General features: G+C 48.1%; 1 protein-coding gene across 1 annotated transcript in view; it reads right to left on the bottom strand.

Moving 5' to 3' along the window:
* LOC122372848 (CD109 antigen-like) overlaps positions 1 to 17,210 on the bottom strand; it is a 66,506-nt gene extending 49,296 nt beyond the window's left edge. The window contains exons 1-3 of the mRNA XM_043350477.1: positions 16,976 to 17,210; positions 11,517 to 11,724; positions 8,972 to 9,140 (exon numbers count right to left, since the gene is read on the bottom strand). Of these exons, the coding sequence (XP_043206412.1) occupies positions 8,972 to 9,140; positions 11,517 to 11,724; positions 16,976 to 17,142 (544 nt within the window). The 5' untranslated portion in view covers positions 17,143 to 17,210. The remainder of the gene's footprint in view (positions 1 to 8,971; positions 9,141 to 11,516; positions 11,725 to 16,975) is intronic.
* Positions 17,211 to 18,021: the final 811 nt, after the last annotated feature.

Below are 18,021 nucleotides of genomic sequence, written 5' to 3'. Positions count from 1 at the left end.
CACTCGGTGTAGCTATGACAGACATTGAAACTTTTTATGAGGTGAGGTCACTTCAAGTGACCTGGTGACCTGACCTTGAATGACCTTGGTCTAAAATTTTAACAACATGTGTAGAATTGATACATGATAAGGTGTACCAAAAACGGCGGCGCTCCGCGCCGCCGTTTTTGAGATATTCGCGAAAAACCACAAGGGGGGGGGGTGTTCAAACACCCCCCCCCAGCAGGGCGCGGGTTAAAGTGGGGTTTGGTTTTTGGCAAATAACTTCGCAAAAATTGGAGACAGAGCAAAAATTTAGGTATAATCGTATTTCTCTCAAGCCGCATCGAATACCTACTGTAGAAGCTCTTTGTTCGGAAAAGGTCACAATCAAGATTGACCCAAAGGTCATCAGGTCAAGCCCCCTCAGGACACGGCTCGGACTACGTAGGTCAAGTTGCATATTAGCCGATTTGGAGGCTCATTTCAATCACAATGGTGCCTTTCCCGACTTAAACTCAATTTGGTCGAAAATTTATTAACGAAAAACGATGATGACCCAAAAGAAAATAAAAAATTAAAATGCCAAATTAAGGCCCGGATTTCTTTGAAGAGCGTATGAAAACACGTTTCTATGTGTCTTCGGGCGGATTCTCTAGCATGCCTACTCGTATATGTTGCAAAAATAGCAAGTTCAGTACCTATTTCCCCATAGGCCTATAATGGGGGAGGTCACGTGAATGACCTGACCCAGGATGAATTGCACGAAAATCTCAGATAAACAAAGTAGGTATGAGTACCCGGGAGCTTGTTACTTTCTGCAAGTGTCATCATCCTCAGACAATTTGCCTGTGTTGGAGGCGTTGCTAAGTTGTGACGTTTTTTCTTTTTTGGACCGTGCAGAGGTTTACTTATAACCGTTAGAGGTTTATACATTGGTCAGTGGCCTGACCTAACCTGAAAATGAGTCAGGTCTCATAAGGTCTGGTTTGGATGTGATGTGGGCTCAGGTAGGCCAGGATTCAGCTCTCTATCGAAAACGGCTCCGGAGCAGTCGCGAAAAAGAAACGTAAGGGGTGGAAGCCCCTCTCCCTCGGAAAGGGGGCAATCTGGCACTGGCTTCAGGGACGTCGCTACGACTTCAGAGGAAGCTACGTACATTTCAGAGGGTGGCACTGTGTCTCAGGGCCTTCATGGCTAAGGAATTTCGACTAGAGGGGCAAACCAGACAATGACACCACATAGCATACATACACCGTATATACCGCATGTAACATGCACAGGCAACGGTATACCAAATTCGCCCAAACATAAGTATACCTACCATGTTCTACCGAGCGGCTTAGAGGCCAGCGTAGGGCCCTCGAAGGCCTAGGACGAGGCCTCGGTGGCTAGCATGGGGCACTCAGAAGTCGCTTTGGGGACTCTAAAAGGCCAAACGTGGGGGTGGGGGGGCGTGTAGCATTAAGAAGCAAGCACGCAAGCCTTCTAAGACCAACGGCGTAAATCCTTCTGAGGCTATATAGGGCCCTGTGAGGACAATTTGGGACTTCTTAGGCCAGTGTGGGCCTGGGACCCTCTTTCGTCGGTGTAGGGCCCTCTGTGGCAAGCGTTGGGAACTCTGAGGCCAGTGTGGGGACCTCTGTCTTCTGAAAACTGAGACTGGTGCTGGGCCCTCAGAAGCCAGCGCGGGGTCTTTCATAGACTGGCGCTGGGCCATCAGAGGCCACATCGAGGGCCTCGACAGCACAGCCAGAATTCAGCACTTCTGCATGATTGGGCCTTTATAGAGGTCGGATTGAGACCCCGGAGGGCGACATAGAGCCATCAGAGGCTAACTCAGAGGAACTCATAACCCGAGTTGGGCCCTCCTAAAGCTTAGGGTATCAGCCCTCAACCAGTGCACAGCCCTAGAAGATCGACATCGGCTCTTGAGGCTGACGTGGGGCTCTCGTGGACCATTTTGATCCCTCAAGGATCTAAGACCGGAGATAGGATCTACGGGGGCCGATTGGAGCCTCCGAAGCCTGTGTCGGGTCCTCAGAGGTCGACGACATGGAGCTCTTAGAGACCGACCATGTCCATGACCAGTGTGACCTCTCAGTGACCAGCATGGCCCCTACCGGTCTGTGCAGGAGCCTTTAGTGAGTGTAAAGGTCACCAGAAAGGTCACCGAAGTCATCAGAAGATTTGACAATAACTTTAAAAGAAGACATGGTAGAGTGATGAAAGCCGATGTATTTTGTAATACCTTCAGTTCAACAACACAGATCAGTCTATGTACAGCATGACCTTTTTCGGTTAGAGCATGCAACTGAATTTAGGTCAAACTATAGATAATTTAACGCCTCTCGATAAGAGAGACACAATGGCGGTAAAAACTGTGCCTACCATACGTGGATTAAGTAGGTAGGTATGCATAAAAAATGGAATAAATGCTTTTGCGAGATCCGTCTTTTTTGGCGGTTTTTGCTCTCTGTGGCCCAAATTGTTGAACTGAGCTCGAATCTAAGGACTACGCAGCGGGAGCTTCCAAGGCTCTATCAAATGCACTCTTCCGTGACGCTGTAACAATTACGGTTCACGAGCTATGCGCCCGGATAAGAGGGGAAAAATGAGCGAAGTTGGCTAAGATCCGCACCCGGGCTTGGGTATAGCAGGCTACCACTTACCGGCCACCCCTGCGGGAGCAATTGCCACCTCCCCCTTCCATGTTAGCCGAGGCCCTGCTGTGTCTTTAGAGGGCAGCAATATGACTCTAGAGATGATATGATGATATAAAACTCCAAGAGGGCGGCGCTGTGACTTCCAGGAGCTTCACTATGACTGCGAAGGGCGGAACTATGGCTTCAGAGGGCGGCTTTAGGAATTCAGAGGGATACCTACTAGTTACTACCACCTCAGGGAGTGACACTACTTTAGACTAGAGAGCGGCAATACTACTTCAAAATGCAAGCTATGACTTCAGAGGGCGGCGCTATGACTTCAGGGAGCTTCAAGAAGAATGCGAAGGGCGGCACTATGACCTCAGGGGGCGGCACTATGACTTCAGAGGGCGGTCAGAGGGCGGCACTACGCGTACAGAGGGCGGCACTACCATTTCTGAGGGAGGCATCACGAGTTCCGAGGGCGGCATCACGAATTCCGAGGGCGGCACTTCTACTCCAAAGAGCAGCAATGTGATTGTAAAGGGCGGTACTTCGTCTTAAGGGGCGGCACTCTGACTTCAGGGAGAGAAGTAACATACTCTGAGGGTTTAATATCAATTCAGAGTTGCTACTAGAGACTATTATGAAATGAACTTTGCTCATTTCCGTAAAATGCACTCGAACGCCTATCGAAAAAAGCCACCCTCCGCCGCCGAAGGCGGCGGAGGGCGGCATTTTTTCGATAGGCTAGGGGCATCGGCCCCCAGATGCCCCCCCCTGGATCCGCGCCTGACCTCTATAAATTTTGAACAATTCAATCAAATCACCCCTCACTCTCCGGTAATGGAGTGAAAACATATTTAACGAGACAAGCCTTTCTCTGTAAGTCATCCCGCGAAAACCATGCACCATCCTAGTGGCCTTCCTCTGCACACGCTCTAGAGACTTGGCGTCTTTTTTAAAGGGCGAGTACCATGCCTGTGCACAATACTCTAAATGTGGACGAACAAGGGAACAATAAAGTTTTTTCATAACGTCTTTACTTTTATAATTAACGTTTCTATATATTACTCCCAACATTTTCAGAGACTTTTTACGGTATTCTTGACATTGATGACTGAATTTTAGATCATTTGTGATTAAAACACCTAAATCTCTTTCTTCAAAAACATTTTGCAGTTGACTGCCGTTTAAATAATATCGATCATTTTCATTTACCCCAACGCTAAGAACTTTGCATTTCTCTACGTTAAATTCCATCTGCCATTTTCTGCTCCAATTGAAAAGAATGTTTAAATCTGATTGTAATGTTTTCATATCCTCGTCTGATGTAATTGCTTTTGCCAGCTTAATGTCATCAGCAAATTTCCAAAGCCTACTGCTTAAATTATTATCCAGAGAGTTTACAAAAATAATAAAGAGCAATGGGGCTAGAACCGTACCTTGTGGTACACCACTCTTAACCTCCGCCCACTCAGACTGTTGTCCATTCAAAACAACTCGCTGCTTACGTCCTACCAGCCAGGTCTCTATCCATCTAAGGAGGAAACCGTCTAAGCCATGACACTGTAATGAAACTAATAATCTTTGATGTGGAACCTTGTCGAAAGCTTTACAAACAAAATCATTTTGATACCAGAAAAGGAACCAGAGTTATAGACATTTAAAAAATTGATGTGTGGCATTTTTGGCTATATTCGATGACCTATATCTCAGCGATACTTTATCAAATTTCGAAAATATTATACGTAACTCGGTTTTGAACCATGCCCAGTCTGCCTACAAATTTTCAGAAAAATCGAAGGGGATGACGGATTTCGGTGTTTGATTTGACGTGGAATGCCCCGTACATTACCTACACTTGCTGGAAAGCATGTCGTTATGAAATCAGTGTCCTTTTTCATAAAGCCTGGAATTGTATAATTGTAGTTGTAGTTTGTAGGTTTGTACTTTCGATTGTACAAATCTGTTTCATAAAGGAAAAAGTACAATCCGAATGTACAAACTACAATTCCACAAACCTACAACTCACATTCGGCAATTATCAGCCAAAAAACTAGCAATCTGTTTCATAAAAAGAACGGTTCCTCTGATTTTGGGATTTCCTTGACGGAAAATACAATCGAAATCTACAACGCCCTAACCGTGTGTAGAATTTTGGAGATGAAGCATATGAATCAGCTTAACGTTGCTAATAATCTAATTCAATAATAACCAATGCTCGTAATAACACGATATGTGTTATTACGAGCGAGAGGGCGCAGCGAGCGAAGCGAGGTCTTTTCAATATAACGAAAAAATCTCAGTATTGAGCGGCCCAGTCCGGCCCGGCCAGTAACACTTTTGACGGGCTAATATCTCAGCAACCGCTGGACCGATTAGCCTGCGGTCTTTTTTGTTGGTTGGTCCTATTCCTTCTACCCCGTAATTGACTACTCCTGATGCATTTCAGAGACCCTCGTGGCAAGTGCCACCATAGGCGATGGGGCGGGGGGGGGGGGGGGCACCGGGGCACCGTTTGATTTTGCTATTTTATCATTAGCCCTATGGACGTTGCATGGAAAGAATAGGACCAAAAGTCGGCAGGAAGGTGTTCCGCCGCTACTGCGTGCCACGTGAAAAGTCAAGGGTGTTCATTTTCAAGCTGTTTTGCAAAAGTAGTGATTTTGAGAGGCTCATATCTCAGCAGCCGTTAGGGCGATTGTCTTGCGGTAATTGTTGTAGGGTAGCTGCATCCCTTCTAACAAAGGTCGGATACTCTTGACCTATGTGAGTGGCCCCCACTGCATGTGCAAAAAGCAAAAAAGAAGAGGTGTAACTTTGTTCCCAATTCAATAACTAGGTAATTACTGGGGCGATTTCGCTGAAACTTGGCATACATGTGGGCACCTTCGGGCCTATTCATTGTTTATAATTCAATAAAAAGACGGCATTTTATCAACAATTTATTTTCCTTATTCATTTGAACCTTTTATCAGAGGGCTGTTCTCGGGCCCTGTGTGCGGTCGGACCGCACACAGCCTCGAAGCTCCGCCCACTGCGTCCCTACGTCAGCCTTCCGTCACCGCACACAGCGATCGCTGTGGCCGGTCGGGACTGGCCACAGCGGACCGTCCACCGCACGCAGCCGTGACGTCAGAACCGCCTACCCATCCCCTACCCCCACGCCTGCTGGACGCACCGCACACACCGCACGCAGCAGTGTGCGGTGCCCGTGAACACCCCTTAGTACTCAGTAGGCAGTCATAATAAGTTGACGAATAATATTTAGAAGTCAAGGAATAAATACCCAGCTAAAATTGATATCAATATCTGAATACATTATGCCTAGGTTCTTGTAATTACCATCGATCGACTTATGTAACATTATTTTAAAGACAGCTCATAATCTCACATTAACATAGCAGTCTTTTTGTGGATGAAATTCTCTGAAAAAAAAGAGCAGCAACCTACGCTCATGTCCTATTCGTTTCCGGCTCAGTTTCTTCAACCATCACTAATGGAATGACCATGCACATTCTCTTCAAGATGTAGCCCATTTCCTTTCACGCAGTAGGAAAGGCTTGTATTTTTATCAGTTTTCATCCCGTCTCCTGGGTGGCTCCAGCCTCCGGCTCCATCTATTTGCTTGTCGCTTCGTCACAATGCTCTTGCATTTTGATTTTGGCATTTTATTCGCTGGCTTTCCTGTTGCTTCATGTTTCACTAGGCTGCATTACTTATCAAAACGGGTAATTCAAGGCTCAAAGCAATTTGAGAGCCCGTCACTAGGTAATATGACGGTCAACAATATGCATAATAGCCACTCTATAACTCGGATCGGCTTAACCTAAGCCTTTTTCAGCCATTTTTGCATTATTGTCTGAACAATTCATGAAACAGTCTTTCAAGAAACTAATGACTTGTTGGACTTACTCAGATACCAAATCTCGAAAGAAGCACATCTTGAAATGATTGCAATGTTGAAAATGTTAATACTTTCAGCATAAAAGTTCTAGCTATGCATGTGCAAAGCGATGGCTGATCCTTAAAAGCAATTCAAGTTATGTATCAATAATTATTTCTTTTAAAAATTGCAAAAAAAACTGTCGGCACACCATACGCAATTTGCAACACAACATCGGAAACTGTTGCAGAAGTTTTTGTTTACTCCGTTGCCATGGAGACGAAGCCCCGCAAAACTACGCTCCCGGATCGAAAGTACAATTCTATTGACGCCGCATGTCCAGGCTTTATGAAAAGTAGTAGTTTGTAAAATTGTACTTTGAAAACTACAAATGTACCTACAAACTACAATCGGATTGTAGAATCTTTATGAAAAAGGACACAGACTGCGTTTCCGTGTTCAAACACATCCTTCTAGGCTTTCCGGGTGTTTACATTGCAATGGTGTTTTTTGTCTCTTGCATATTTCTGCGTTTATATTTTGAATGCAGACGTTTTCCGCATTTTAACCCGCGCCCTGCTGGGGGGTGCTTGAACACCCCCCTTGTGGTTTTTCGCGAATATCTCAAAAACGGCGGCGCGGAGCGCCGCCGTTTATGGTACACCTTATCATACATCAATTCTACGCATTTTGTGAAAATTTCAGACCAAGGTCATTCAAGGTCAGGTCACCAGGTCACTTGAAGTGACCTCACCTCATAAAAAGTTTCAATGTCTGTCATAGCTACACCGAGTGACCGATCGCTTTGAAACTTTCAGCGATTGCTAAGAGCAATAGCATGTACAAAATGTTTACCTCAGAATTTTGATATCGATGACCTAAGGTCAGGTCAATTTTGCGACCTCCCCATTATAAGACAATGGGAGAAAATTGAAATGCGCCTCTTTTGGACGAAAGACATTATAAACACTCTAAAACACTGAATTACAAGTGGTTTAGACACACTGAACATGAAAATGGTGTCCGTGACCCCTATTTATGCCCTGAGGTCATCTTAGGTCACGAATGGTATCTAACAGTTTTCCGCAAGTAGCTTTTGATAGAGGCATGCTAGAGCGATGAAAACACCTTAGATGTGTTCAGCTCGACGATACGGATCGACTGATATGCAACATGACCCTTTCCGGTCAGGTCATGACCTTGACCTGAGGTCAAATTTTCAAGTTGACCTTTCAAGGTCAAATTATAGTTCATTCGATGCGTCTTGACGAGAGGAACACGATGCCGGTAAAAGTAAACTCGTACAAGGCTTGGGTAAAAAGTTATTGCAGAAAAACTGTTTCCGAAAAAAATCGGCTATTTTTGCAGTTTTTGCCCCCTGCAGGCAAAACCGTTGACGTTAGGTCAAATCTGAGGAAATAACTCAGAAAGGGCGTTAATAGGGCTGTCGAATGCGCTTTTCCGCGGCGCTGTAGCTCTATTGGTTCCCGAGTTATGCGTTGGCTTTTTGGAAATTGTTTGTTTGGACATTGGACAAATTGTTTCGGACATTCGACCTGGAAATCGGCGAAATTTTGCCTTTAATGACCTCTGGTGACCTGACCTTTGACCTGACCAAAAAGTTGACTGAAGTAATTTACTCATTATTTTTGACGCTCTTTCGAACGCCGCCTTCCGCGTATCGCTACGTGGCCCAGGAGCCGAGTTAGAAGGGGGGGGGGGGTGTTCATACACCCCCCCCCCCAGCAGGGCGTGGAAATCCAGTACCCCCAGCCGGGCGCGGGTTAATAAGGCTGCGATCAGCCACGCATAAGCAGATTAGCCAGCAGAGCCGCTGAGGCATCTAAGACGGGCAGCACTCTCGTCTGCCGAAGAGAGCGGCAAAAACTCCGACCTCAGTCCGTCCCGAGATGCCGTGCTCCGTCCGTCTCCGGGCTGCGTGGTTTTGTCGGCCCTGAGATTATATCGCGGCCCGGCGGGGAGTCCTGTCGGGCGCTGCTCCCATGGTGGATTGGATAGGTGCCAGTTCAGGGACATCTTAGACCTCGCCTTCATTCTGGCGTTTTTGATTAACGTTTACATGAAAAAAGCCAGTGTACCTACCAAACGTTGATGAAGGCGGGAAATGTCGAATAATCAATTTTCCCCGGAAGGTATAGGGTTTTGTTTATGTTGTTTATGTTAAAAAGGTTTTGTTTATGCGTGGGCTCGATGAAACAACTATTTTATCCCGCAAAAGAGCGAAATAACTACTTTATCCCAACAAAAGAATATGTCATTTTAGGTAAGGTCGTGTTGGTTTTATATGCGCCATTGTCATCTCTAAATGTTTCAGCTTGTTTTGTTGCATGCGTGCATGACATTGTATACAGACATTCACATGCCTGCATGCATGACGAATGTGTGTGCATGCGTGTGTCGCTGACTCACGGCCGTGTCACCGCTCTCAGCCACTGACCTTCCTGTCCGAAGGAGTAGAGCGGCCGGCTGGTCTGGATGAGCACCGTGAGGAACCTGCGGTCAAACTGCAGGCGCGTCTCGTTGACGAACACTGAGCCGCCCACCCCGCCGCGGTGGTCGCCCTCCAGCCGAAGACGGTAGTCGCCCGGAACGGAGGTGCTCGGCACCTGGCAGGTCACAAGGGTCACACGGGTCATAGAGGTCATACGGGTCATGCAGTCATACCAGTCATACTGTCATACAGGTCACACGGGCCTCACTCAGGGTCATACGGGCCATACAAGTCACACGGGTCTCACTCAGTCATACGGGCCATACAAGTCACACAGGTCATACAGGGCAGGTCATACGGGTCACATATGTAAGTCACGGTCACAGTGGTGTAGTGCGAGAAATTTTCAGGCACGCTCGTACCGATCAAAATCTTTAAAAATGATGATTGATAAAGCTAAAAAGATGATGAGCGAGATCACAGCCATTACAGAGCTCAAACGACTGAAAACAGCTCGGCTACTACATTTTTAAGCAAATCAAGCAATCGATCAAACTTTGCTATTGAGATTGTTTACTAAAACTGAAAGTGAAACATATACGCAGCAAAAGCACAACAAATATATCTGCTTATATTTTCGCAATAAACACAATTCTCGATTGTAAAAGAGCGCAACTCATATCAGTCTCGAACATTGGTCACACCCCATTGGTATTATATTCTCGGTCAAACAACATGTCAGGTAGGATCGGAGCCAAGGTCAGCCGACCAAGGTCAAGTGGCGCGGGGTCATGAAATACGCTAAAAATACCGTTAACCAAAAAATGGCAACTACAATAGGTAAGGAGACACTAGCGATACATCAGGATTCAGGCGAGATGAGTTTTATATAAAATCGCCGAAAACAGTTGTCCAGTTTGGCGTCGTTCACTCAAAGTCCCGAACACTAAAAATTAGCAAAGTTTATTTGGTGTGCCAGCTCGCATGGAATACCTAAAGCTAACGGTGTTCATCACCATTTGAAACATTGTTTGCTACTGGCTGAACTCAACATGCAACATGTCCCTAATGTTATTGGTTATATAAATCAGCCTATACGAAACATAGTCGCACATCAATATAAATATTCCATCGTCTTTATTCGTTTATTACCCTTCCAGTCGGAACTGGAATAGTTAGTTCCAGGAGGCCGGCGCTGATCGGATCAGAGTGGTTAGTGGAGAAATGCGCCTATCTGGCCCCATCTCATTACAAATTCCGCTCAGGCAGGGTAGCACCCGGACGGGACCCGAACGTAGACGCCCCGACGCGACGGCGGCGCACCCGGCGCGCTCTATATAGGGCCTTGCGGCGCGCCTGGGGCGAAGGCGGCGCAGCCTCCATCACGAGACGGGCAGCCAGGATGGAAGGCGCATGGGCGGGTGTTGCTGTAGGTCATGGAAGGCCGGGCGCAGGTGTTATGAGACGTGGACATTCAGTGCGCTAGCTTTCCTGCATCGGTTGGTTTACATTTATGATGTTATGTTTACATTTACGATGTTATGTTTACATTTATGATGTTATGTTTACATCTGTGATGTTTGTTTACCTTTGTGATGTGTTGTGATGTTAATTCGCACTCAGTTTGTGATAAATGTACAAATAAATAATTAAATGGATGTGCTGCATCTATCGACATCTTTCCGCTTTGGGCTCGGTCAGGCAATGACCCAAGAACGTCCCGACGGACCAAACAGAGTACGTCGAACAATGGACGGACGAGGAATGTGTCGGGCCCTTGAATCTTGATCTCCTGCTTCGAGCCTGTGTCAGACCCGCCTTCATGGAGTTATGGATGAGGAGAAAACAGACTGAACATCCACCTGCTGATGATCGCCGAGACAAATGCGCATGTGCCGCTCTCGAGGTCAGCCTCTATTCTCAAAATTCATCGAGATTGTAACCTTGTGAGAAACACATGAGCACACAGACATTCAGCAGTGGGCGTCCTTCCATCCCGTAAAGAGAAAGAAGTGTAGGTATGTGAATTGAAATAAGATAGGACCCATACTTCTCCATATATTTAAAGAAGTCTATGGATGTGGTCATCCAAATGATACATCGTCCGTCGTTGCTTGCGTGCAGGTGTGATTGAACCACAGCTCATTGATATACTCGGTCTACGATATTTTAAATATGGAATTATTGTACTGGGACATTATAAGTATTTAGGAACCAATTCTTCGACACCAGTAATGCGTATATTGATTCGGTAGCTTTCGGAAGCTTCTGCTCCCTTCGTCAGCCGTGCTTTAAAAGCACGTGCTTTAAAAGCCGTGCTTTTAAAGCACGGCTGACGAAGGGAGCAGAAGCTTCCGAAAGCTACCGAATCAATATACGCATTACTGGTGTCGAAGAATTGGTTCCTAAATACTCGGTCTACGATAACAACTAACCACATTTCCTGCCGCCGATCTCTTACAAAAACTAAGTTACACCGGTTGCGCGGTGTAATGTGTCAGGTGTTTTTATGCCGTGATGCTGTTTTTACCAATCCGCGGGTTTTGCTTACCTTCATCATCATCATCTGCAAGTCTCCTCTCGCCATGGTTTTGACGGAGGAGGCGATCTCGACTCCGTTTCTGGAGAGGGACGCCCGCACGTCCAGCGGGTAGCGCAGTCTGTCCGTTAGGGCACTGCCGCTGATATCCAGCAGAGCCACGGCTGCCTGGTAGATGGTGCCGGGTCGGACCAGCGACGACGCCACCAGCAGGTACCGGCTGCAGACGGGAGTCAGGAGGGAGGTCAACAGGGGTCACAGGTACCGGCTGCGGGCGTTACAGGGGTCAACTACAGGTAAAGGTTGCGGGTGGCGCCGGTTGCGAATAACAGGAAACAGGACAGGATGGGGCTGGTATCGGCTACAGAATAGAGTGCACACAGTACAGGGGTGTTGTTAGATGTATATTGTATAAGCACAGCACTGACGCTGGAAACAGCGGCTTGAGGTCAGCTGTCAGAGAAGTTAGCTCAAGACGCCACAGTTGCGCTCAAGAATGACCCTGAATCTGCCCTTGAATATTATTGAACAGCGTGCACGTAAACATGGGCGCAGAGGACCAAATAGAGGTCCGCTCGGGTGACCTAGGACTGGGTCCTACGACGTGATCGATCTGTTCTCGGTACTCCACCTGTGATTGACAGTACTGCGCAGCGCACATGGCCGGCCTATAGCCCGTCGTTTCGTCAGTCGGCCCGCTCCCAGCTCTCGGTCGGTGCCAGACCGGTACCGGCACTTTGTGAGGGTAACCCGGTGGTCAGCCCGGACACTAATCCGCGCCGCTAATGACTGTATGCGTCCACATGCACATTGTTCGACCACAAACGGCTGCAGCACATTGTTGGCCACGTGCCACGGGTGTTCCGGTAGGCCGCAGATGCGTCTGACACTGATTAGTGGCCACGATTCCGAATGGGGGGCCGATTCATTGCGAGATGCTGATGAACTGCAGAACGAACTGTTATTGCTAGATCTGAGGAGAGTAAGGACTTTCCTTATGGGATCGTATTTAGCTCTCGAAAAGATTGTGAGAATGATATAAGGTGTTTACAAGAAATGCCTACATCTGCAGTGTTCGGTAGTTTGCAAGCTCAGCATTAAATGCCCTAAATTACTGAGATTAACTTAACGACGAAGCGAAAACACTAAGAAGTCTGGACTCTCCTACATGAAGTGACATAAAACACAGTAAATCAGGTATTACACTATTTGTTACACACCGCACAAGAGACAACAGGTTACAGCGACAAGTGTACAGCGACTATCAAAGCTATTTTTATGTGTCTGCACCTATCATGGGACATTCAGAGATATGGTACAAATGTATTGTGTTGCATGCATTCTGTCAAAGGACCGTCAAATATCCAGTCCATGCCACCTATATCGGTCACTACTAATTGAAACCGGAGGGGTGACGTTTCAATTTCAACTTATATCTTCCACGCCCTTCCTAATCGTTAGAATAAGTCCAGTCCAGTGACGGCATGCTCGTCTCTGAGTCATCCAGCAGCGGGGTTTAATCCCGAAGATGACGATGATGCATTTCAGTGGTTCGGAGAATCTCCCACGTCCTGGGGAAATTATCGTAATCCACTGACTTGGCTACCTGAGACAGACTGGTTAGCTGCAAAAGCCACCAGATCTGCAATGAAGAAAAGTTCAAAGGGTTGAGTCCATGCTTCTGCGGCTGTGCTCGTCGCTTTGGCCTTCGTCAGTTTAGCTTGTCGCTCGATAATCAAATATTTGGATATTAAAATAAGCATTTGGTAAAAATGCCTCCCTCTCGTATATTTGAAATTGCCCCGTGTCGACCACCTAGACCCTGCGACCCACCACCTCCCTTTCATTCCGTTCCGTCAGGGGAGGGTCACGACCGTAGGCCGACAGACTGCACTGAGCTGTCGGACGGTACGTGCTGCCAACATCGCAATACACTGACCGACCACACAGAAGCCCGTCCGTGTGCCGAACTATTCAGCGCTCCGGTGATGAGCCGTTAGTTGAATGATGAAGTGCACCTCGAACTGGTCTGCGGTAGTTAGGTAAATTGGGCAGCTGAAAATCGGCAGAAGCCGTTCGGAAATGATGCACTAAAACTAACTGACTGATTATGAATGCATGCAGCACCGGTAACAATAAACGTAGCGATACCGCTGCAAGGGTTGGAATGTGAATCAAACGTCACAGTAGCTAGAGATTAATCATGACGTCGTCCGCGGTCGGACAATACATACTCGTACATACCATCAGGTATGTATGCGCAACATTGGCATGTAGGTATAATAACGACGCAAAAGAACGGCAGAGGTTGGCGCATTGTTGCCATTCCTATACGCTCTCGGAATTATTAAACGCTTAGGTATAACAGTAATACAAATTCAAGAATATGCTTCGGGCTTTTTGTTCAGTTTTGTCATCAGCAATATTTTATCTTTTACCGAATGCAATAATATACTTGCACAATTATCCGCTCATTTCGTTTGTAAGAACATAAGTGCCTAAAACGTGGGATTCAGTATATCTCGGCGGCAAATGCCAATAAAGCTATTCGACAGGATATTTCCATTCCATCATATTTTTTTTCAGCTTACTTGTGCAGCAGCCTGTTAACAATTTGACGTCAATTTTGACACAACTTCGAATAAATCTTATGATTCCATTGCCATTAAATGTCGAATTGAATTGAATTTTCTATATAAAAATATATCGTCCATATCACACACATGGGATATCCTCTTCTGCATGCGGGCAGCTCTAACTCATGGTAAAGGAACTCAAACATTTTTACAGTCAAAACTTTATTAAGCATTTGTCCCCGTTCGCTGCATGCAGTGTGCACTCAGTGTAGTCTGCATCCGGCCCTTATGCTGCTCGTGACCCACGTCGGTCCCCCTACCCCTCCCCCTCCTCACTTCCCCTCGGGCACCACGGCACAATCAAGCCGTCAGGTGACAGACAGGTCACGTGGTCTGCACGTGACACATCAGAGCGTCACCCGTCGCCGACCCTCAGTGGGGTGTCGTGACACCCCCCCCCCCCCCAAACGCGAGTTGTCAGTCGGTGATCCCCTCCCCCCGCGTCAACGTCGAGCAAACCGTGCGCTGATCAATGGTATCAGTACCAGGCGTATCCGGTGTCAGTGAGTGTTGGGTGACACGCGCACCGACCAATACGCGGTCGAGAGCGATCGGGCGAACAGGAGAGAGCGATTGGAGATGGTGCCGGGCACAAACAACTTCCATATTCGATACTCCTATGGTCGCACTGACGCACGCTCTTTAGCATAATGTTTCTCTCACAAGGAGCTCCTAATAATTGAGCGCTGGAATGCTATAAATATTCACTGCAATTGTTTATGAATCAATACTGTTAACGATTTTTACCAACGAATCAATAATTTATTCGGGCATTTTCGATTAGATGAACATTACCGATATCAGTTTGTAATCAAAATGGCAGGCTGAACCGTACTCCAATGGGACCACCCGGGCCCGGGACACGGGAGGCCCTGGTGTGTGATCGACCGCGGCCCCGCCCGGGCCCGGGATGCCGTCCGGTCACGCCACAGATGAGGAAAAGCCGAGCCCGTGGCTGCCTCCCGCTGAGCGCGGCCTCTTCAGACGATCGTTGGGTCGTTTACCTCCGTCCTATACCTACGCCCAGGCCTGTCATACACCTGCGTTATAGATCGGTTATTTATTTGTGGGGAAAGTACCTACTCGCACTAAAGATCACTTCAGCTTTGTGATGACCAAAAGGCTGACGAAGGTGTTGTTCGTTTTGACAGTTGAAACGGTTGGCACGTGCCTTGTTACGCTGTTTGAAGTGTACATCTCGCGTGTGCACATCAAGTTCCATGATCGCTTATCGTGAGATTATCAACGCACTTATCACAGCTCCTACCTTCATAGAAGACCAGCCGGGGATGGAAGGGGACGGAAGGGGATGGGTGGGTATCGGGTATGGGTGGCGAGGATGGCGTAGGATGACCATGTCAAGGCCGCAGCGATTGCCTTTACTACGTCTCGCGATAAGAGTTATTGGATGCGTCATCTCTGTCCAGTTGGCCTTTTAGAGAACGTGGAAAATTTCCACTACCGGCCATTTGGTAAGCCCAGAGAACGTGCGCAGAGATCACAAGACAACACGAGAGGACTGACGGGACTATTACTTTTACGTGAAAGCACGCAGGACAAGAAAGACGCTTAGAGCTGGTCAATGGTTTGTGAAGCAGTGCCGAAGTCGGCGAAGTTTTAGTGATAAGATATTCTAGCAGGGATGAACTTATAAGTGAGCATACAATTCAAAATTAGCGCTTAAAGGGTGTGCCCATTAGCGATGGACGACAGGATTATTATGCACATCGGTACATACAAGCATGGGCTAATTGTCGTCTAACCGCTTTTTTTAATTATAACCTTATACGGACCGGTTATGGCGTCTGCCTCTGGTCTTGTTCCGAAATAGACGGATTGGCGAATCACTCTTTTCGGATTCTCAGAGACATGAAGCCTCAGCATCATAAATGTTTCCGTTTAGCTTTACTTAACAAAATGGATAAAACTTCAACTAAGAATAAAAGGTCAACTTATCTGGCATTCAGTTTACTGTGAAAGGGGGCTGAGAACTCGCCTGGCACCGTGTCCACAGTTAACCGGTCAAGGGCCCTGCGGCTAACGCCTTTCGGCAAAACAAGCCCACGAAATCCGCTTATGAGTGGCTTTACGTCAACCGATCAGCAGCACGTGCAAAACAAATCTTGTTGCCGTGCTGCACTTGAAAAACAAACCATAAAAATCGTATTTCTGATATAGTTAGCGAAAGATGACCAAATACATGCTGCTTGCTGCATGGGCGGCGGAACGGGGAGGGCACCGGGGCACCGTGCCCCCTTTGATTTTGGCATTTTAATATTAGCCCTATGGGCGTTGCATGGAAAGAATGGGACCAAAAGTCGGCAGTGCCCCCCCCCCCCCTTAATTGAAAGTGTTCCGCCGCTACTGGCTTACTGCCAGTTTCAGCTTCCACACCTTTGTTTTTAGTCAGAACGCATACATCAACATAGGTAAGGAGGGACGCAGTAGTTACGCATGCCTTACACCACGTGATATACCTACGATGTTGTGACTATATGTATATCGTGCTTTTGCCATGCATTTTGTATGCTTAGTCATATCACGCATTATAAGAGCCATTGCTAGAAGACGCTAGGTGCCAGCATGGCCCAAAAACCATGCGGCGTTTATGCAAATTTATGTAGCTTTATGTCAACCGATCAACATTACGTACAAAACCATTCTTCTTCCAGAGCGAAACGATGTAGCTCATCCCAGATCTGTCTAGTATGGCCCTCGCCTAGCCCAGTGCTCGTCGCCAGTGCCACCCACGCCGGGCCGCGGGGTGTCAGAACACCCCGCGGTTGGGCCTGTGTCCCACAATCACCCCCACCCCCACCTTTGCCCTGCACTCACGGTTCATTGTGTGTGCTGATCACCGTGTCATATCGGCCGGCAGAGCCCGCAGGCAGGTTTAGGTCACTCCCGTCCTGCACCACTGCATACGCAATCGGGTCAGCGTTCGGTTCGGCGGCACCAGCAGCGCGCACCAGCACCAGGAGGGTCACCAGCGGGGCGCACATGGTGTCGGTATGGCGCTCTCACCGTCGGCGGCGCCCGCTCCGTGTCGCGCCGCGCGCCGACGTCGACTGACGTCCGCCTCCGTCTGTCTCCCGTCGACGGAGGGCGGGAGACGGGACCGACCGGGAGCAGACCGGACCTGACCGGGGATGGAGAGGTGGAGACGAGAGGTGGGCGACATGGGACCGGGCCGGGCCAGAACCGGGGACAGTTCACCGAGAGGTGGGTGACATGGGACCCGACCGGGCCAGAGCTGGGAACAGCACGGAGAGGTGGGTGACATGGGACCGGGCCGGGCCAGAACCGGGGACAGTTCACCGAGAGGAGACAGCGACAGGATGACACACGGCGCTGGCGAGATAAACGGAAACGGAGGAGAGCTGGGGACGGCACCGATAGAGTTGGAGATGAGACTGACAGAGAGTGGGCGACTTGGGACGGGATGAGAGCACGGGAGCGGGAGGGGCAGGTGCGAACGAACAGGGAGAAGAGAACGAGAGGAGGAGGCAGAAGGAACGGTCGAGGAGAGAGGCAATGTAAATGGAAATCTAGACAGATAATGCGAACAAAATAAGTGGCAGCGAATACGTAAGATAGGAAAAGAAAGAAGTCCCCGATGGTAAATGGGCAGTGGATGACCAGCTTCCCAATGGCAAAAACACGAGGTCAAGTCTCCATACAGGCCACCGCTCCGTGCTGGTGGCCTGCGTTTCCGTGTCATGCTGGGGGGGGGGGGGGATTTTCACGCCCCCCCCCCGCGTCTAACTTGGGCTCCTGGGCCACGTTATATAGCGAGCCGCGGTAAGCGGCAATCGAAACAGCGTCAAAAATAATGACGGGAACACTGTGGTCATTTTTTAGGTCAGGTCACAGATCAGGTC

This window comes from Amphibalanus amphitrite, unplaced genomic scaffold, assembly GCF_019059575.1.
Source record: "Amphibalanus amphitrite isolate SeventyFive unplaced genomic scaffold, NRLGWU_Aamphi_draft 001407F_arrow, whole genome shotgun sequence".
NCBI classification, from domain to species: domain Eukaryota; kingdom Metazoa; phylum Arthropoda; class Thecostraca; order Balanomorpha; family Balanidae; genus Amphibalanus; species Amphibalanus amphitrite.
This window is presented reverse-complemented; position numbering and strand designations above follow the sequence as displayed.